The following is a 22,256-nucleotide window of genomic DNA, read 5'->3' on the forward strand; positions in this document are numbered from 1 at the left end:
ATGCTGGTGTGCTTGGCTTAGGATTTGTTGCCATGGCTATGGTCTTGGTCAGAGGGCAATCTTTGGGCTTGATTCTCTACTAATGTACACCAGTATAAATTAGGAGTAATTTCATTGACGTTAGTGGGCCTGATTTCTTGCTGCTTCACAGTCTGTGAATTCAGTTACAACTATACAAAGTGGGGATAAAATGCTACTACTCTGTGGTTAGACAGTCGGCTGGTGTAATTTGGCATAGCTCCATTGAGGCCAGTGGCACTGCACCAATAGTAATCAGCTATCAGAGCAAAATCAGACCAGTCTATTTATTACTTTTGCTACACCTAGAGGTTGCTACCAAGATCAAGGTCTGTGTTGTGCTAGGGAACTGTACAAATATATAGTAACAGACTGTGTCTGTCTTGACATCTTGCAGTCTAAATAGACAGGACTGGCAATGGGTAAGAGAGGAAACAGGCAGAGAGAGATTAAATGATTTACCCAGCATCATACAGCAGGTGAGTGGCCAGAGCTGGGAACCAAACCCAGGGCTCCTTAGAAAAAAAATGAAGAAGAAAAGAAAGATGCAGCAATGTAAATGAGAATTTATTAACAACAAAGCCCCAGGTTCTGTTACAACAGAAATAAAAGAAAAATAATTTATCCACCCACGCTTACTTTTTCTGACGAAGGTAAGTGAATACTGCTGTACTAATAGAGTGTGACGCTTGAATCTCGAGCTGCACTTAAGGATGCAGAACTGAGAGGTAACCAACATCTTTACAAGGATAATATTCCTCAAAGCCTCCATGACGGCTGCAGAGTTACACTGCTTTTCATTCCCTGCACATGTAATTTGCATTTGAAGGTCTCTCCAAGCCAACAGTGATGGAGTCAATTGATGAAGCTGATGGACAGCAAGGACAGCAAAGAGGGAAGGAACAATCCCAGAAAGCCTCACCGAGAACTCTGCAGCATGGCTGGGCTGCCTGGTGGAACGGATTAACGACAGGAGGCGGTGTATATTTGTTCGCCCTCTTGCAGATATTGGTAAGGCACTAGCATACTTTATAACTAGCTCAACATGAAACCCTAATTTTTAAAACTGTTCTTGTTGTTAGAGATTTCAGTCATGTGTTGTCGTGTAATTCCCAGCTGGTGTCAACTGGCATAGCTGCACTGAAGTCAGTGCTACACTCATCATTACTACAATTACTGTGCACCACAGGCCACCCTCGCAACCTTAACTCTGCCCCTCTGCATATGCCAGCCTTCCATCGCCCCCTTTAACCACCCTTCTGCAAACACCCCTTTGCCAGACTGCCTTCTCCCAACACAGCCAACTGCTATACCAAACATCCATAATGTTGGGGAAGAATAATCTGGTTAAGTGTGCGAACGGGGTGGGGTGGGGATAGAGTTAAGATTGTGGTGCATGGTATGTGATATGGTAATGGTAATGTGCTTCTGTGTGGAGGAGTAAAGGGTATGTACATGTAGGTGGCTTAACTCTTCATTTTCTTGTTTTGGGGGGTTGGTGCCAGCCATGTTGTGAGTAGCAATCCTAACTGCTTGAAATGAATTTTTTGTGTGTATTAACATATATATGTGTATATATCTATATGTATATCTGTCTTGATATAGCAAAAGCTTTATACATTTATAAGAGTTGTGTTACTGTGCATTTTATGCATTCTAATATTCTTGAATTCTTAATGGAAGCCTAAAATGCTCTCTCTCTTTATTCCCTTAGCCAGATTTTTGCTGGTGTAAATCAGCGTCACTCTGTTGAGCTCAAGGGAGCTACACTGGTTTACACCAGCTGAGCATCAGGCTCGCCGTCTTTTTATTCTGGTTAAGCTGCAGCATAGAAAATACCTGACTTCTGAAAGTGAAAATGATGATCAACATAAAAATCAATGAGAACTAAATTAGTTAATTATGCAGTCTTGAAATGAAAATGAATGTTTGTCTAATGAGGAATGCTTATTATGTATTATCTGATTGATTTCACAGCTTTTCTGCATGATGTTATGGTACAGCGGTTTCGGGACAATCCCAACAGCTCAGAATGCCTTTGACCTGCTGTCCTACTTGCTAACACCATTTGAACAGTTCATCTCAGATCCAGGAGAGGTAAGTTTGCTTGTTTCTCTCTATTGGAGTGCAGGGCTAAGGTCAATAGCCTTGAGTAATCATTTTGGTATCTTCTTGGATTAAATGTGTAAAAATATGTACTGTATTAAAACATGGTGATTGCTGTGCTGTGTATCTGCTCTGGAATGAAGAAGAACTTTCTCCGGAAACAAACGTCTATTGAATTAGTCTTTAAAAATCCAAGGCCAGATCTTTTTGGCTCTGCTATTAAATCAGAATGAAGACCTTTGCACCTGCTTCACAGAGAAGTAAAAGATTACATAGGGAGCAAGGCAGGGGAAAATCAAGCCCATAAGGTTTACTTCACCATAAGGGAAGGGCTAGAACTCAATTTCTGAAGGCAAATAAAATATCTTAGATTCTGCAGTAGCTGATGGAGGCTCACAAGACTCACCAGAACAGTTTACCAACTCAATTCCAGCCCTCGTTTAGAAACATAGCGGGCCAGAATCTGGCCTCGGTTATACCCATGCGTCCCCACTGGAGAAGATGAATGTAACCTATGTAATTTCATTAGAAATGTGTTTTAAATCATTAGCCTCATGATAAATAAAAGTAATTCTCCTGATTATTTTTTAGAGCATTTTAGGCTGTGTTTACATTAGAAAAATTTGCATTGGCAAAACTATATCTATGAAACCTCCCCAGTGCAAACTCCTAGCGTGTGACACCACTGTAATGCGGGATTTACACCAGTGTGACTTAATCTGGTGAGTTACCAGTATAATTACATTGGTGTAAATGTCTCTAATGTAGACAGAGCCTTAGGGTGTGTCTACACTGCAGTCAGAGATGTGATTGCAGCATGGGCTGGTATACTTGCACTAACTTTAGCTAGCATAGCTAAAGCACAGGCTAACAATGAGAGTATGTACCCAGGGTCCCTAGCGTGCTTGTACAGCCCATGCTGAAGTCCATGCCAGTGCATCTTTGCTGATATATTTAGCCATGCTAGCTATACCAAAGCTAGCCCAGGCATGTCGACTTGTGCTACAGCCAATTGCCATATAGTCACCTCCGTATGGGGCTACAATGATCAGCACCTTTGAAAATCAGGCAAAAATATTTACCATGTGGGTGTTCAGAGTCATGGTGCATAACTTTTCTAGTAGTAGCTGTGCAATGCATATAGGGGATCTGACTGCTTATATCAGGTGCTTAAAGTACAGTGGAGACTGCTTTCGGTGTTCCCTGAACAGTGTTTGTGAACTTGGATATTACCTGGCCTTTCGTTTGTTATAGACAAGTGCTTTTTATATGACTTTTTCTCAGTTGGATTCATTGTGCATAATCAAAACTCCTCCTGCAGCAGGAGGCACTTAAATTATCTGCATGTTATTTGCAGTGTAATTTGTCAATCACAACTTAATTGTTCAGCCCAGAAATGTCCTGACTTACGTGACTTTAAGTAAAAGTAAACATAAAGCAGGTTGAGTATGGAGGAGTGTGATTCTCAGAATGCAGCACAATGAGACGACAAGTCTGAAAGTACATTCGCCTGCAAAAAAGCCCAGCACTCCTCTCCAATTTTTGAATAGAAACATTTGGTAGACATACCTGGTCTGTTAAATATGTGTACATAGAGATTTCACTCCGTTTAATAAAATCACTAAAAATGACATAGGTAGTGTAATGATGCTTACTCTGTAATATGGTAACATCCTGTTACATAGAAAGATCTGATTACTATATTCCCATATAATGTCTCTCTAACAAAAGCTAACTATTGCAGTGGTTGTTTTGTTTCTGGTATTTACATGGCAAGAATTTGTAAACCTATTAAAACTTCCTAAATAAATAGTTTAAAAAAATACTACAAGTTTGCATACGCACAGATGTTCATGCATATCATTGGTTATTATTTATTACAACACCATTCCCTTGCAAAAGAAAGCTTTAAAACAGTAAAGAGGAAACAATCTGCTAACGTTCAGGAAAGTGACTCTTCAGCATGGATCTCTTTAGCTGTACTTAATGAGCCAATTCTGTAAAAGCCTGGCTTTATTGAAGTCAGTAGGAGTTCTGCCACTTGCTTCAGCGGGGCCAGGATTTCATCTCTGATCTTTTTGCACTTCCGTACTGGGCCAAATCCTGCAGTCCTTATTCAAGCAAAACTCCTGTAGAAGTTATTGGGAGTTTGGGATTTTGTTCCCATTATTGACTATCATATTGAGTGAAAGTCACCCCTGTGCAGAGGGCCAGCATGAGGCCTATGCACTACTTACTGCCAACTTAAGACCTGCAGATAGCACATCGTGCAAAGGCATGGATTTCGCTCATGGTGCTGTGAATAGACATAGCACTTTACATAACATGTAAAAAAACCCAAGGTTTCTGGATCATAGAGTTTATGCTAAAGAAACATGGCATTATAAAAAAACTTGTGAAATGAATACCAGGAACAATAAGTAGAGTTTCTCACATGTTCCCTTATGTCCTATCCCTTAATCGCTCTGTGAGTTGTTGTCATTTCTGTTGTTTCACAGGACCTGACCAGAGTTGGAAGCATTGCGATGTTATATTTCCTGCTGTCCTTAGTTTCGATAGGATTGTTACTCATAGGAACTCTGGTAAGCGACCGTATGAGAAATCCAATGTTCTTATTGAACAGTGCTAAATGGATTCACACCCTCTTGCAGTGTGTTCTTACAGGGTGTCTCATTTACTCTGAGTTGTTTGATTTCAAAATAATACCTTTGGGCTATTTCCACAAATTACTGCACACTTTATGTAGCAAAAGTGTGGAGTGCACTTTCCCCTGTTCGGTTTCCTTGATGAATGGTGATTCATCAGATCCCTTTATTTCCTCCACGCGCAGGTGGAGAATGTATTCTTACATTGAACAGGAGGGTGGAGTCCAGCAAAAGAAGGATCTAATCTTACTTCCTTAGCAGTCAATTGCAAAGCACCCATTAACTGCAGTGGCAACGGGAGCTGTCCCATAGCACTGAAGAAATTTGGGGCTGTATGCACCTATATATGTAAGTCAAGGCCCTACCTACTTAGTAAGATCAATCACGTCCCTACCGTTAACGTTCTGTTAGCTCTCAGTCAGCTGGGAATAGAGGGAGAGCACCCTGCCCGTCTCCACTGATGGTGTAGCTGGCATGAAAGCATGCGCTGCCTGAAAAATCTAGGAAGAAGTCTTTGTGATTCAGGGGACTCCAGTCACACACCGCAGGGTGCCAAGGCCCTAGTATATTTTTATATTGGAGATAGGGAATGAAATTCTTGAAAATAGCATTTACAAATATGGAAATGCTGATAGACTATGATCTTGTGCCCTTTCTGTAATATACCTTCTGACTGCCCAGGAGGTAACAACAGTTAACATGCATGTGGTGTGCGTGAGTAAGCATTGTAATGCAGTGTATACCATCGTTAAGTTCACTTTGGGACAATATACTGCTGAAGGGTTCTGCTTAATGTATCAGACTGAATGTGCTTTTTAAAAGCATGCAGAAAGCACAGTAAATTAGTGTTAATACCTCCATTATTCTGATCACTAGTGTGGGCAGTGAGGTTAGCCTGGCTGTGTAATTTTCTACTTTTTTGATGCCGCTGTTCTTTAGCCAGGTGTATTGTGTGATCAAATAATAAACTTCTGACGAGTGGTGCAATTGCACTTATTAAAGTACAAGAATTGGACTTTTCATCTTCTCTATGAACTGTGTGAAGTTAAGGCAGTTTTACAGGGAAACACTCCAAGCTGCATTATGAGGTAAATCAGAATAACGGGGGTGCGATTTCCCTAGGGAAATGTATCTAACCCGTTTGTAGGTGTGTTAGAACGTTATGGGGCGCCTTTATAGTCAAGTCATTTATATCACATGAGTTAACTCTAAGTAAAAGTTCACTATGCGCAAAAATTCTGATCTCATTTTTACTGCTGTAAATCAGGAATAACTCCATTTAAGCTTAGAGTTACTCCTGATTTACACCTGTGTGAAGGAGAGCAGAAGTTGGCCCAATGCAGTCACTGTAATGTGTTGAAGTAGTCTGGGACTTCTGTGTAACAAAGCAATTTCAAAACAGAGTCTTCTGGTTTACTATAAACTAGATGGGAATCCTACAAGTCGGCTGTGAATAATGGGCAGTGCAGGGTTACTGCACTGGGCTGAATTTCACTGTTTGCTCAGAGTACTCCACAAACACAGACAAGTCACAATGCAACTCCTTCTCATGCCAGGTCATACGGGTTTTACAGTTTGAACAAATCTGCTGTTACAGGCATTTGCAGAACAGCATCATGGAAATAAAAAGCTTACTTACCAAGAAATGGGAAAATAATGCGAACAGTGGAGCTTGGCAGTGTTCCTAGAACCCCAGCTTGTAGGAGAATGACAGTTTTATCAATCGGTTTTTCTCTATCTCCCCCCAGTCTCCTCTCAAACGAGGCTCTTCCGATTGCGTTTTCTGGTTCTTTAACCATGATCTCTGCCTAGAAGGGATTTGCATAGGACGAAGGCTAGAAGGCGATGTTTTCCAGACAGAGAAGTGCATTTATGATGAGATTAGTTTTGACCAAAGAAAGAATCCTGCATACTGTTCTCCCAAGAAAGACAGAAAGGGAGAGTGTGATGATCTTTAAAATTCTGGGGCCTGATCCATCCCTGCACTGATGCTAGTGTCAAAGTCACAGACAGAGGGGAGGCAACTTATGCATCCCCTATTCAGGGACTGCCCTAATTTATGCCCCTGCTTCACTGGCATAGGCAAGGGGGTCATATTGCCCAAGTCCAGGTCTGCCCCAACATGCCTCCTCTTGCCCTTAGTCCAACCTTCCCACCTCCAGCCCACGCTTGCCCTAGAGTACCCCCTGTTTGCAGTGGAGGCAACGAAGATCTGGCAAAGCTGACTGTGCACCTGGCGTACAGGGTCCCTGCACTGGGGGTATTCCCAGAAGAGTGCACCTCATGTCTGCCCTGTGGCCTCTTTATAGTAGCACCTCTATAGCGCAACAGCAAATTGGGCACCTAGATTCTCCTGAAGCAAGGTTTATTCAGCTCTTCCTTCTCTGCAAGATGGTACATAAACTGAGTGCAGGCCCTTGCGCGTGGGGGGTATCTTACAAATTACACCTTCAAAACTGAGGTCCTGTCTGCTCTGTGTGCACATTAAAGATTGCCTGAAATCCAGAGCCCAGCTCATCCCTATGGAATATTAGAGTTCATAACTCCAGAAAACGTGTCTTTATTCATTGCGTAAGTTATGACGCCCTTTCCTGGGAATCCTGGCTGTGATGCAACGTTACTGAACACAGTGATTCTCAACTGTGGACGTGGACCAGCTCTAGCCTAATGAGTCGTGACTGGGGCTTTTGTAAGTGGTGCAGTAGGCTTCCCTCACTCCCTGAGGACTAGATTGTGCCCTGATACTCACCCCTGCAGAAAAGCCTCTAGAACTTAAAACCAGGGTTACGATTTTCCAAACTGACTTGATGAATTTATCGTTTATTAATTTAGTTAAAGTTCTATTAATTTTAAATGTCATGTAATTTCCTCCAGTCTCTTCATGATCCTTATTCCCCACATGCCTTTTCAGCCTAGAGGAAAGCGCCTTTGTTTCGAAAGCAAGTTCTTGTGTTCCTTTGGGTTTCCAACCCATTGAACCACTGACAAACTCACCCCTACCTGCTTGGTCAGCTCTGCACAGGAGCCCATCCTGCTTAAGAGTTGCCTAGGCCTTGAGCAGGGCCCTCTGCAGAGGTGATTTACAGATGCATGCACACACACTGCCTCTGTGCAGTGACTGGGCACGCTCATGTTTCCTGTGGTGCCTGCAGCATGCGGACGGCTCCATACAAGTGCCCTGGCAGAGACATCCCAGAGGGGGCAGCGGGACAGGTATGCAGCAGAGAGCAACTGAAAAGTTGTAGCGGTGAGTGGTTTGGGGGACTCAGAGAGGAATTTTGCCTTCCTGAGTTGGGCTGGCTCCACATCACCTCCAACATGGGTTTAAGGCACAGCGGAGAGCCCTTAGTGTTAAGCTTGTGACCGTGGAGTTTAGGCTGCTCGTTGGCATATGGAGGGCCCCAGCTCCACAAGTGGGTTAGAGCATGCGCAGTGGCATCAGAGGTGACAGGCACTGGCTGGTACACAGGTACTGTTGTCCAAAGCAGTCCAGAGCCTCTGGTTTAACAGGCTGTGTGACGGGGGCTCAGTCACCACGCTGGTGTCCCCTGCTGGCCGTCTTGGGGATTAGTGTACACCCTCTTCCAATGGTGCTTCTCTTGCTGTCACGTCTGCCCTCTGACCCGTATCACTCCAGGGCGTCCTCTTCATGACACAGCCCTCCAGCTGTGTCACCATCTCGGCTTTCCCCTTGTGGGGTTTAGAACAACTGTCCAGCCACTTCCCCAATGATGAGTGGGGGGACCAGGACTGCCCGCTACTCTGGGTCCCGACCCAGGGTCCCTGTAGATGGCAGCCATGTGTTGCGTCCCCTCCAACTTCTCAGTACATTTTCCTGGGCCACTTCTCTACAGCCCCAGCACCTTCTTTACCTCATGGCCTCAGCATGTCAGTCCTAGCAGTCAGCCAGGAGTTCCGTCTCACTCCCCTGTTTCCTGCCAGCACTGCTCTGTCCATGGTGGTAGCTTCCATCCACCTGCTAGGAAGCAGTCCTCCCTCCTTACGCTCCAGGCAGTGATTGACCCTGCTCTGCCCTGTGCTTCTTCTTATATGGGCCTGCTGGGCCCAGATTGACTGCCCCAAACAGCTCTCTCCTATTGGCTGCTTCCCGCACAGCCTCCCTAGGGATCTACTAACCCCCTACATGCCAGTGTGGGGCAGATGCCCCATCACACACCCTTACCCTCAAGTCTGCAACCCTTGGGGGTAGGGATGCCTCTTGCCCTGCACCTGCTAAGCTGCACCCGCAGGTTGTCCCTCTCTTGCTCTACTCCCCGCAAGAGGAAACAGATATTTTCCTTCTCTTCTTTAGCCTACCGTGCCTGGTTCTTCTGGAACTCTGAGTTCCTCTCCGTTATTTGCAGGGCCTCCTTGGATCTCTGCAGAGAGTGCTCGGTAGCTACCAGTCTCCCCTATAGCTCTTTTTACCTGCCTCGCAGATCCCCAAGCACCCACTCCTCCAGGGTCTGAGACCCTACCACAGCCTGTTCTGCTTCAGTGCAGTTCCCTTATCTGTTTGGGCCCTTTCTGGCCCAGTCATCTTATCCACTTCCTCCTTATCCCGCCTTGCTGAGTGTGGGAGATGACTCCCTGCCAAGGACACATGGGGATGGGCGGAAGGGGGCTGCAGGGACACATGGGGACAGGGCAGATATGCCTGACTGATTGGAAGAGGCTAGGGGTCAGCCAGGATCTGCATGAGTGAGGCTCCCCAACTCCCTAGCAATCGCTCCCCTCAAAAATGCTACTGTTCTTCAAGTGCTTGCTCATGTCCATTCCATATTAGGTATGTGTGTGCTTGCCACGTGCACCAGTGCCAGAAGTTTTTCCCTCAGCAGTATCCGTAGGGAACCGACTCTGGTGCCATCTGGAGAGGCGCCCCCATGGCGCGGTATAAGGGACACCGCCGGCTCCCCCCACCCTCAGTTCCTTCTTGCTGCGCTGATGGTGCTGGAATGTCCGCTGCTTTGGGTAGCGCTGTTCCATTCTTTGTTCTTATGAATTTTGAAAACCTGTAATATAGTTTGTAGTTAATTAGTTACCCTTAGTAGTAGTTCTCAAACACTTCATTAGTCCTCAAACACCTCATTAGTCCTGAACGGGACTCAGTCAGGGGATGGGGCATGCCCTGGTCCCCAGGCTTTAAGCCCTGTGATCGCTGCAAACGGCCTATGTCCACCAGCGATCCACATACCAGCTGCCCATCTTCAAGTTCTTTAAACCTAGGATGAAGAAGGAGCGCGATATCTGTCTGAAAGCGCTCCTAATGGAGTCGGCACTCACTCCGGCACCAGAGCAGCGGTCCGACTCCGCACCGAGCACTGCGGCCTCTGTACGCAGTGCTCCGCAAGCACCTTCCACGAACCGGCACTGGTCGCCCTCCACGACTCCGGTCAAGAAGCTAAAAAAGACTGTGAGGATCTCCTACCTCCCATAAGAGAAAGGAGAGGGCAGGGGGCAAGCCATGACCTATGCTGGGCAGCTCAACGCTCCCTTCGGGAAGTCAAGCCCCAGCTCACGTTGAGCAGTGCAGCCCATCCCATGCCTTGCCTGCGACTCCAGATAGCGGTGTGGGCTCCTGCCAGCTTCAGGTGCCGTTGATGCCCGAAGCCCTTCAAGCAGTTCAGGAGATCCTGATGCTCCCAATGCCACCCACACCAGCTCCAGCAGTATCCCGGTCTGGGGGAAAACCCGCTTTGGGACCTATGCGTGTGTCCCCGCCTCAGCAGCACCGTTCCTCATCGAGAGGGGCGTCCCACCATCGTTCACCTGCCCGCAGCCACCACACCTCAGGACTAGAGAGGCAGGCTCAGCAGGGTCACCAGTTGAGATGTACCTCGCCGGTAGATTGGCACAGACCCTCTGAGACACGCACCACCCGGCAAGAACTCCCGGACTGTCCCCGACTGTCTCCAGGGGCCCGGTACCGATCACGAGACTGATCAAGGATCAGAGATTGCAGATTGCCAGGCCATCATCGTTCGTCTCCAAGCAGTAGGTTGCTCTACTCAGGAAGATCTTCCTGACAACCGGCCCATATTAGCTCCCGATCCCATTGGACATCCCAGTACCATTTGAGTAGCATGAGGCATGGATTGCTGGGTGTCCGATGCAGATCTACCAAAAGCCATGGGTCCTCGAGATCCCGAACAAGACGCCCATCTCACTCAGACAGGTTGGCTTCGGGACGCAGAGACCGGCACCGGTTGGACAAGAGCCACCGCTCCGCCCAGTCCTGGTCTCTCAGTACTGACTACTCTGTTTATACCTCCATCTTGGAGCGAGGTTCCCTGCCCACGGGACAAGCCCTGATAACCTGCAGGGCTGCCTAGATCATCAACATTGAAACCTGTCTCATGGCCCCAGGCGGAGTGGCCAGTGCCATGGTACCCGTGGAACCCGTCGGGGTTTGCCCAGCCTTCCCAGGCTGCCTGCTCGGTGTTGGGAGCCTCCGAGAGGCCAGAGGTATCCCATCCCCCTCCGGTGCTCAAGCCTTTGGGTGGGAAGACCGCACAGGTCCAGGGGGACCCAGGAGAGCAAGCTGCTGGACCACCAATGGAAACGGAGGTTCTTGTGGCACCAGCATTGTCCTTGTTGTCGCCACACAAGGCTATCATGGGGCCCCCTCACCCAGTTCCTCAGGATGACACCCAAGGTGCACCAGGAACTTTTGAAGAGGGTCACTTCCAACCTGAGGCTTCTGGAAGAGCACTTGGACTCTCTGTTTGATGTCCTCAGCTCCTGCCAGGGTGGCCCTACCCCTTCATGAAGGGGTTTCCAAAATCACTAATGCTGTGTGGCAGTCCCCCTCTTGGGTTGGGGTGCTTACATGGGCAATCGCATGGCACAAGGCTTCTGGACTCTGTGGGAATCCAGAATGCATATCAGTGCACTAAAACTCCAGGCAGTCTGTTGAGCCTGTGACACCTTCCTCCCACTCATCCAATCCAGATGTTGGATAATATGACAGTGATATTTTATATAAGCAGGGGGAGCGAGGTTTCTCCCTCTGTGCATAGAAGCAGTCACCCTCTAGAACTGGTGCATTAGCCATCACATAACCCTGTCAGCAGTGTATTTACCAGGGGTGCAAAACTCCCCAGCGGACTGCCTGAGCAGGTACGAGTAGGTCTCATTATGACCCCACCTTACATTCATACCTAAAGTAGTTTCCAGGTTTCGTATGATAATCCACTTACAAATATTTTATTCCAAAACCCCATGTCTCGCATGTGGAGAGACAGCTGCATTCTCTAGAGGTCTGAAGGGCTTTGGCCTTTGCAACTGCAAAGAACAACGGGTGTTTGAAAGGCACCTAAACTGTTCGTTTCCATAACAAGAGCCCAAGGGGTCAAGCTATATCGATGCAGAGACTTTCAAAATGAATCTCAGATTTACTATCCTTTTGTAACCAACTAGCTCGTATTCCTCCTCCCTAGAGAGAGAGGGCTTATTCCACTAGGGGACTAGCGCCTTCTGCTGCATCACTGAGAGATGGTATCCTCTCAGAGACATGTAGGGCAGCTATTTGGAGCTCTTTGCATACCTTCACGAGACGTTATGGTCTGGTCCATTTGTCAGCTGCGCAGGCAGCTGGGGGGACAGCAGTACTACAGTCAACTATCACTTCTGCATCCCTGCACCCACCTGCTGCCTGACTACCGCTCGTTAATCTCCCATGTGTGGAATACGGACAGGGGCCGTCACTTGAAGAAGAAATGGAGGTGACTTGCCTGTAATTGGAGATTCTTTGAGATGTGTTGTCCCTCTGTGTTCCACTACCTGTCCTCCATCCCCTCTGCTGCGGGCTGTTTGAACTGCAGTAAGACTGGGGGAACTGGAGAGGCATGGATGCCCATTCCCTTTCAGTATTTGTAACCCAAACCAGCCCAACCACCTTTTATGCTCTCTGTTTGGCATGTGTGGGCCAGTGGACAGTCCTTGCAAAAAATTCCAGACTCCGGTGCATGGTGCACATGTGTATCCCATGTATCTTGAAGAACCTCCAGTTACAGGTAAGTAACCTCCATTTCTGGGTACATACAAACTCCAGCTCCATCACCGGTCATCAGCTGGATGTCAAGTTACAAACATTATCACTATCAAAACAAAATCCCATTGGCTGATCTTGTTGGGTGTCATATATACAATATATTCCTGAGGTTTGGGGGAAGATTTCACTTGGTCTCTCCATTCCACCTTCTTTGCCCTTCTCTCCCCTATGATGATCTCTTTGGGTCAGGTTAGTAGCTGATACAACCCCTTGCTATGCTGAGTACAAAGGAACCATCTGGCAGATAAACTTCTTAGGCTTGAATAAAGACTGGGAGTGGTTGGGTCATTACAAAATCTAATTTCCCCGTACTGTTACTCACACCTTCTTGTCAACTGTTTGAAATGGGCCACTCTCATTACCACTACAAAAGTGATTTTTCCTCTCTTGGTATCCTACTGTTAATTGAATTGTCTCGTTAGACTGACCTCCCACTTGGTAAGGCAACTCCCATCCTTTCATGTGCTCTGTATTTTCCACTCCACGGGTGTGATGAAGTGGGTTCTAGCCCACGAAAGCTTATGCCCAAATAAATTTGTTAGTCTCTAAGGTGCCACAAAGACTCCTCGTTGGTTTTTCTTGGAGGGAGACTGTGCACCAACTCCACAAGATCCCCAGAGGGGGGCAGCCAGAGAAGGGAAGTGTTCACATGACAGGCGCATATGTTCTAGACTGTGACAGCGTGCATAACAGCCTCCAACTGTCCTTGATTAGGAAGGGCTGAAGTCATCTCCCCTCAGTCCCTGTGCCAAAGTGAATCTGCCCCTTTCTGTCTCCCCCCGCCCACTTTTCTGCCTAAGGCTGGAGCATTTTTGATCAATATACTCAGTGTACAGCAGACCCCCCTACCCCGCCATAACAATTTGGGCTGTCATTCAATTGAGAGAGGAAGGAGGATCTGTTGGTTAAAGTGCTAACCTAGGACTTTGGAAATAATAACGAGTTCATGCGTCAAGCCAAGCTTCAAAGGGCACTGTCGATTCATATTTGGCCCAAAGTTTTTCTAAAACATAAGGCCAATAGAAATGTTTCCATACTTTTTCTTTTAAATAATTGCCATGTAAACAGATATGTGTAAACAGATGCCCGTTCCCTTTCAGTGTTTGTAACCCAAACATTGCAGTGCAGTGCTAGTGTGTGTGAACCTAACATTGAAGCTGTCTATAAGCAAAAGTGAAAACTTGTTTCATTAATTTTCATTGTTCAAGCTCAGAGAAATGCCAAAAGTAAATGACAAGTATGTCTAGTGACAAGAAAATTGGCTTTTAAAATCCTTTCTGAGTTAATATTCTAGGTCGTTGTTTATAATGTAAGGAAAGAAACTTGATTTTTTGACAGTGCACGACTTTCACATTTGACAGTGTCCCTTTAAAATAAAGAAAACCAAGAAAGGCTTCATCCTGCAAGATGCTGAGTGCTTTCAGACGCCCACTGGACTCAAAAGGAGTCGAGGGCACTCAGCATGCGAAAGGAGGAGTGCAGCACTTTGCAGGACCTAACCCCAAATGAGTTTGAGATGGAGTTAGATTGTTCCTAGCCCTGTGCAGTAGAGACCGGCTCAGCCCAAGACCCAGATCCAAACATCTCAGGACTTTGGCAAAGTTCAGATCTGATCTCAGACTTTGCCACTAGGGCCTGTTGCTAATTGGAAATAAATCCAACCTAATGTTCCCAAACAATATAATCTGCCACAGCATCTGTGTAAACCAGTGTGGCTGGGATTTTCAGAGGGGCCTAACTTCCACTGAAAGTCAGTACGCTGGGGGAACGAAGCAGTAGGCTTAATTTAGGAGCAATGAAGTTTCATTAACAAAACATATTAGCAATAATTGGTGCCTGTGCATTAGTCAGTATCGCTCAGAGAAATGGGCTTAATGCAAGAATTATGGGTGAAATTCTATGATCTGTGCTATGCAGGAGATCAGATTAGGTGATCATAATGGTCCTATGGTACAGTCGTCTTTAAATTTGCGCCATTCTCGATCCTTCCTTTTACTATAGACATTTAATTTAAGATATTTATTTCACATAATTTAAGAGAATTTATTATACAGCTTGTCTTGTTTAAATCAGATTATTAGATTGCAGAAGAGGTTTCTATCACTGAACTGAAAATGGATGCAGGCCATTATGAAGCGCTTAACGGCCATCAGAAACCGTTGTAAAATGGGGGTTTCATGAAAAACAAATGTGAGTTTGGATATGAATTTGGGATACGGTGCCAGATCATCGGAGATTAAGGTTTAGGAAACTGGTATTTACTTGTTTTAAACCCAACCAAATCCCAGATGGACAGCATCTAAATCAGGGAAGGTCATAATCTGTAGATTAACAGAGTTTTGTTAACACAGTGAAAGTTGATCAATTAAACAAAGGGACAGTGATTTCACATTGGCATGTATGTAATAGTCACAAGCATAGAATACTTCCACTGTGTTCCAGAGCGAAGCCTGATGGGCTACAGGGAACACTCTGTGCCTGGAAGCAGAATTAGAATAGGAAAAGGTGTATTCTTGTGATCTGTACAGGAAAGTTCCTCTTGTATGGAACTCTCCTGTTCTCTTTAATGCAATTCAATTTTGCTGGGGCATAATGAATGATATTATTGCTCAAAAGGTGTATCTATCTTTAGATTTACAGAAAATCTGGAAATACATAGATAGTTTTAAAACTGTTTTTGTTTCCTCCAGATTTGGTATCTTGTGAAAACCCATCCGGATCCCCCCTTTCCCCTACCAGAGGACAGGCGTCAGTCTGTGAGCCGCCAGCCTTCATTCACGTACTCAGAGTGGACAGAGGATAAAAATGAGGATGATTTTCTAGATTTGGATCCAGTGCCAGAGACGCCGGTCTTTGACTGCGTGATGGATATTAAAGCAGAGACGGATCCAGCGACTCTGACAGTTAAATCAGTGGGATTGCAAGAAAGGTAGGATAGTTCTGATGGAGAGCAAGGCATTTGGCACAAGTTGTATAGAGTTTAGACGTTCTGAATGGACCAAATTGGTAGTTTCACTGTATGAAATTAATGTATTTTGTTTTAAAACATCAGTTCTAGACTGAATGGCTATTTAATTTGCTCTTTGTTTCTAGGACAGTCACAACTATGAGATATATAGTGACTTTTGTTTTATCATTATTAACTTTCAGTACAAGTGTTACCAAATCTCATTCATAATCTGTGTTTGTTGCCTTTAGAAAACCTATTTGTATTTGGTCAGCCTCTTATTTTTGTCTGTATGTTTATTTTGTTTAGATTCTGAAAATGGTAACTGTATATTATAAAATCTCTTTGATCCTGATATAAGACTCTCTGTCATCTTTTCTACTGAACGGCTCTCCCATACTTTATTTCTTCATTTATTTCTTCATTGTTGTTGGACTGGTCGTTTCCAAAAATAAATTGTCACACATCTGGCTACTCGTAGTAATTGTGTTATAAACGGGCCATTCCCCAAGTCAGTAACCTTCTTTGGATTGTAAACTAATAGACGCACTGTGGATTAATTTACTGCTTGCACCAGCTGGGGAAGTTGTGTTTCTGCTAGAGGGGATTCACTCCTGGGGAAGGGCAACTTTACAGTGGAAGGAAGGAGGATTATATGTCAGAATATCAGATATTCATGGCATAGATTTTTCTTTCTTTCGCCCATAGCTCTGTACTTCCGTCACACAAAAAATTCAGGCTGTGAGAGGCATTGTTTGGAAAGCACAGGTGTCCGACAAATATTTGGACTTCAGGATGTATAGTTGGGAGTCTGGAAGAGGTTTTTGAGCATTCAGTTGGCCTGAATTATGTCTGAGACTTTCATCCCCAGGATTATTTGTTTCATTCTGACAATCTAAAGACTAAGTGCATGTTTATGAGAGAAACAGGGCTGCCTTCACATACATTGAAATACATTCAGCACTTCTGTTCACTGCAGCTAAGGCTGAGATAAAGATCTTTTCCCCCTTTCTCTTCATCTCAGTGTGGGCCGCAGCCATCGGAAGCCTGAGTTTTATCAGTTTCTTCACTGCCCGTAACTCTTTCTCTTTCCTCCTTTTTCCTATCAATTGTGTCAGTCAAACAGAGGGATCCTGAGGATGGAAATCCCATCCAGGGGAGCTCTGCAAAACCCTGTTTGAGGGCCAAGATAGTGTGAATGAGAATAAGGTCATTTAATTATGCTACTGTAGTAAGCATCTCCCATCTTTATTCCCATGTTTCAGGCTTTGTCAGAGACACTAGCTAGTAGTTAATTCATTCATCTGAAGCTGAAAGCAGGATGCACACGATTTAAATCAGATAATTAAAGTGTGTCTGACCTAGTGAGTTTTCAGAGCTCCAGGAAGTTGCTAAATGATATACAAAATTGGGGTTAAATAAGTGGTTTCCGTCTAGCTGGGTTTAGAGTAGTTTTTGCTCTCGCAGTTTAATGATTTTGTTGCATTGTTTGTCGTGCATGCCATCAAACTCCTTATGTTGCTTTGCTCTGTAATGTGACATTCCAGTGACCTAGGGCATGACCCCTTATCTACCCAAATCAGTGATCCCTTTGCCATTTTTTACAGGAAGAGCAGGTTTAGGCTGTGAAATAACAACACGGTCACTTGTGCATTCTGCTGTCCCCAATTACTGTCCATACTTACTCGTAAACACATAGGTGCTGGAACTAGGGGTACTGAGGGTGCTGGCTTGAAGTGTTTTCCGTCATACACAGGGTTTACAGTTTGGTTCAGTGGCTCTTAGCATCCCCACTATACAAATTCTTACAGCATCTCTATATAAAAAGACTCATCGCTGCTCTTTTGTCAGGGGACACATAGCCAGTAAGGAGGATACGAACTATTCCAGTTTGTTAGAAGTCGCTAATGTCAATGTAGATTTTTGCGGCAATAATAAAACTGTCAGTTGGGAAGGAAGGAAGTGACTGACTGAAATCCTTTCACTAGGAGAAATATGTACAATTGGGATGTAAAATAACCTTTTATTCCCAACATAAACATATCTTGGGAAGGCAAATCTCTATTTCAAATGTGGATTATACTGTAGCACGGAGCAAGGAAGTGTTTGTCAGTCTTAGTTTTTATGCTATTTTGTTGAATTATCTATCCACCCTTTCTCCCAACCGCTCAAAATATTTCCACCCCTTTCTTTTCCGAACCATTTATGCTGGAGAAAAGAACCCAAGTATCTAAGGGCATATGGCACTAAATGCTAGTTCTTGAGATGGGGAAGGAACTCTACCGAGTCACCTCCATCCCTGGAGGAATATTAATAATATGTTTGCATAGCATCTTCCCATCCTGAAAGAACCAAGTCACTTGAGCTGTCACAGCAATACAGCCACTTCTGGGGTGGAGTGTGACAGTTACTTCACAGTTCACAGCAATGCTGCACAATACTGTAGGATGGGAAGTGAAGAGAATACTGTTTCTATCTGAAACAGCAGAGGAGAATTTAATTAGGCAAAACATAAATGTATGAACTGGATTTGAGGAGGATATGAGTAAACATGCCAAACTCTTCTGAAAAGTGCCATTTAATACTCCATGACTGTAAGTGTTTAGGGCCTCAGTTTTGTGTCTCATCCAAGACCATTCCCCTCTGACTTTGTGTCATGGCTGCTGTCCTGACAGAGAGCTGGGCAAGACTTCTTTTGGAGACTATCAGCGCCATTCCTTAATTAGCCAAAGGGCAGTGATCCATGCAACTCCTTCTGCCCCTGTCTTCCTTGAGGCAGACAAATATACATACTTCCTGGGGCTAAGGCATCTGCCTCCATAGTAGCCCCAGACTCCGCCAAAGGAGAAAGCAAACATAAATCTGCTGTATAGTTGTACAAAGCCTTACAACTAGGTCCTAGCAATCAGCCTGTTGTATTATTTTTAACACCGATTCAGTGGTGGCATTTGGATTTTACTGTTGAATGTTACGTGTGAACTTGGCAGAAATTTGTGAAGCCTTTTAAAACTGAACAGATACTAATCTAAAATCAATCAGCAATCATAAATTCAGGGGACGTGATAAAGCTTATCTCTCAGTATCACTACATCTACAAGCAATTTCATTTTGGCTCTATCATTCTGTTACTTGAATAACCTGTATAAATTAGTCATTTCTACACTCATGGCACTCATTTTTATCATTACTGTTAACCTGCTGGGACTTGAGGTTGTTTCCCCTTGTAGGGGTTGTTGATATTTTAATGGAGAGAAAAGCTCTTCAAGCAGAAAGATGATCCATTTTAATGGATCAGATTTTCCTACCCGAACTCACGTTGAATAACAGGTTATCCTTCCTGCTGTTCCACTGAAATAAAGTGGTTTAATGATAAAGTGGAATTCAACATGAGTAACGAGTCAGAATCTGGCCTAAAGAAAACTATGGCCGAAATTTTCAATATTGTACCTAAAGCTAGATAGCTCGCTACATATTTAGGTACCTAAATAAATGTGATGTGATTTGCAGAGGTACTGCAGCTTCCCTGGAATTTCCTGCTCCACATCTTTGAGAATGAAGTCACTTCTATTCAGGTGACTAAGTATTGGTAGAGGTGCCTAACTTTAGGCATTCGAATTTTGAAAATGTTGGCCTGGGTCTACCAATACCTTCACTCCACATCAGTGATAGCCTGACTAGTTGCTTGAGCTCTTGTCTACAACAGAAAAATTACCCTTTCCTGACCAGTGGGAGTCAGCAACAAATGCAGCGAACCAGTGCTGCACATTTGTCTATGCCTGCTACTAAACTGCCTTAGCACTGATTCAGCTGCGCCTATTGCTGATACCTGTTGTCAGCAACAAGTCAGTTGTTTCTATTCTAGACAAGCTCTGAGAGTTCCAAAATCTTCACTGCACCATCAAAAGCACCATTGTCTCAAGGAAAGCAGATAAAGGCCAAATGGGAAAACATGTTTTAATTAATGCAGAGTGTTTCACATAGCCTTCATAACTGATGTCTTCACTTGGGGCTGTGTTTTGCAGGAGAGGTTCAAATGTTTCACTCACACTGGACATGTGTACCCCAGGCTGTTCCGAGCAAGTCTTCGGCTATGTGATGTCACCAAGAGAACAATCAGCCCGAGAGTACCTACAAACGGCATCAAATATTCTTACTGCAGAGGAGCTACACAAGAAAGCATTAGATCCTTTCATACTCCAGACAGAGTTTTTTGTGAGTATTTTGACTTCTCAAGTAGAGAGAAGAGTTTGTGGTATCTGAAAAATGGGACATTGCCACCTCCTGTGACTCTCACGGGAATTTTCTATAAGTTCTTCTGGAAGACCAAAATAAATAAATACGCACTCCAGTTCCTTCAGTGAAGAGCTTTATTAAATCCCCAAATTTGTTACACTTGGAAATGACTGGATTAGAAGGCTTTCAGCTATCTTTTCATTTGCAGTCCTAGTCTTGGTAATGAAGATCTAGCTTTGTTTTCAGAAGCCTTTTTCTCACCATGTTACTTCTTAACAAAAATTTCACAGTTTCGCACTAGACTAAAGAAAAAGAGTCAAATTTGCTTTGGGTATAACTCTTGAATCCCAGAGGGTTACCCCAGGCATGACTTCAGCCTCGTATATCCACTTTACTGGTGGATACTCTGTACAGAGTTGCTCTTCTGAATTGTCTGAAAGTTATCCAGATGGGTGAAACATAGGGTGTTTGTCCCACTTAACAAATGCCACGGAGAATTTGCACTAACTATCCTTGTCATCCACTTAGAAAATGTTCATTAGATATTAGCTGCTTTTTCAGTTGACAGTATGAATCTGAAGTATCTTTCCCTGACTTCATGTATCCACTTTTATTTTTGGGGAGCGTTGTGACTCTGCTTTTGGTGGAAATACAAGCATCACATACAAGTAGAATTGGAGTTTTTGAGCAGCCTTGTGAAAAGACCGGCTACGTTTAATTGCAGTTAGCACAATGGCTTTTCAGTTTCTCTGCTCTTTATCCAAGCTTCTGTCCTAACTGCTCGATTCTCCACTGTCATGCAACTTGTCATTTGTACCTGGGCAAAGTGAGCGCAAAAGGATAGTATGAGTGTGAGTGAGTGGAGAATTCTGACTTAGCAGTGTATTATGCCCACTTTACATGAGTGAAAATGACTGTGCAGGATGCTAAGCAACAGAGAATCGGGCCCTTTGCTTCACCTGCACCCAACTTCTTGCCTCTTTTCATGCCAGGGTCTTTCAGAGCACGCAGGTAGGAACCGCCTAAGTTAATGCTGACCCAGTCTGCATTCTCTTAAGCATGGAATCCCAGCAAAGTGGCAGGAAGATGATGCCTTGCACAGCTGTTGTCCCCAGAGCCCACCTACTTCCTGACCTGACAGAGAATCCATGGAGGACCTTTTATGGAGCAGAGAAAGGAATGGAACAACACCTCAGAGTACTCCCTTTCTATTTCCCCACACCTGCAGCTGCTGGGCTTTCTTCCCTTTCAGAAGCACAGGCAGAGAAGACATTTTGGGGCACAGTTTCCAAACAGAAGGCCAGACCCTTGTGGTCCTTACTCATTTTTTACTCAGTTTTCCTTCAGTCCCACACTCCCTTTTGAGGAAGCACTGAGGAAAAGCTGATTAAAGACCTTAAGATTTGGCCATCAGAAAGGGCTCAAAAGCGATAGGCTAAAGAAAACAGGAGGCAGACAAAGCATCTGTCAAAGGAAAACCATCAAGCCAAATCCACTTTGTGATTCATCACTGATTCCTTGGTGGCTGTGAGTAATGTAATTAGTTATCACATTACTCAGGGGGAGGAGCACGGTTGTCACTACTGAGGCCAGGTCTTCACGTAGTTATACCCATACAAAAACTATGTGGGTAAGAAGTGTGATTATTTTTACCAGTATAGTTTATACCATTACAACCCTTGATGTGGATGTAATTATGCAGGTATGAAAGTGCCTTATACATAATATGATATAATGTCCTTATACCTTTCCCATATGGGAATAATCGGTATAAGCACCATAATATCAATGTAGCTATGTCTACATGAGAAGAGTGATATCTCTTTAACTATTCCGGTATAATTAAAGCAGTTCAACTTTTGTGTGTAGACAAATCCTGACTGTTTAAAAATGAAACATTTAATAATGGACAGTGCTGTTTTAGAGGAAAGTAGTTGTTGAGATGCATCTTTGCTGAGGAAGTGCCTGAGCTGGCTACTGTAGTCAAGCTGGGCAAGTCAAGAGTGAATTGTTGTAGCCCATGTGGCCTGCCCTATATTACAGGTTAGTAAAGTGATATTAAAGCTAGTCAAAAATGTACTTTATTTTCAGTGGGGCAAAAATAGAATTTTTTTCCATAAAATGTTTTGTCAAAAAAAGATTTATATGCAAAAATGATGACCAGCTCTGAATAATAAATAAACCCTGAACTTGTATGCCATGTGCTCTCAGTCTGCCTCTTACTCGCATGGCTAGAAATGTTCGAATTCATGGT

The 22,256-nt window shown here is 44.4% G+C and overlaps 1 protein-coding gene across 6 annotated transcripts in view; it reads left to right on the forward strand.

Moving 5' to 3' along the window:
* The window catches only part of PTPN5 (protein tyrosine phosphatase non-receptor type 5), a 141,334-nt gene that overhangs the window by 88,544 nt on the left and 30,534 nt on the right, over positions 1–22,256 (forward strand). For all 6 annotated transcript variants that reach the window (XM_073350619.1, XM_073350621.1, XM_073350618.1 and 3 more), the window contains 5 exons: positions 848–1,029; positions 1,996–2,115; positions 4,623–4,706; positions 15,513–15,751; positions 19,792–19,981. In XM_073350619.1, the coding sequence (XP_073206720.1) occupies positions 848–1,029; positions 1,996–2,115; positions 4,623–4,706; positions 15,513–15,751; positions 19,792–19,981 (815 nt within the window). The remainder of the gene's footprint in view (positions 1–847; positions 1,030–1,995; positions 2,116–4,622; positions 4,707–15,512; positions 15,752–19,791; positions 19,982–22,256) is intronic.

Source organism: Lepidochelys kempii, chromosome 6 (genome assembly GCF_965140265.1).
Source record: "Lepidochelys kempii isolate rLepKem1 chromosome 6, rLepKem1.hap2, whole genome shotgun sequence".
Taxonomy (NCBI): domain Eukaryota; kingdom Metazoa; phylum Chordata; order Testudines; family Cheloniidae; genus Lepidochelys; species Lepidochelys kempii.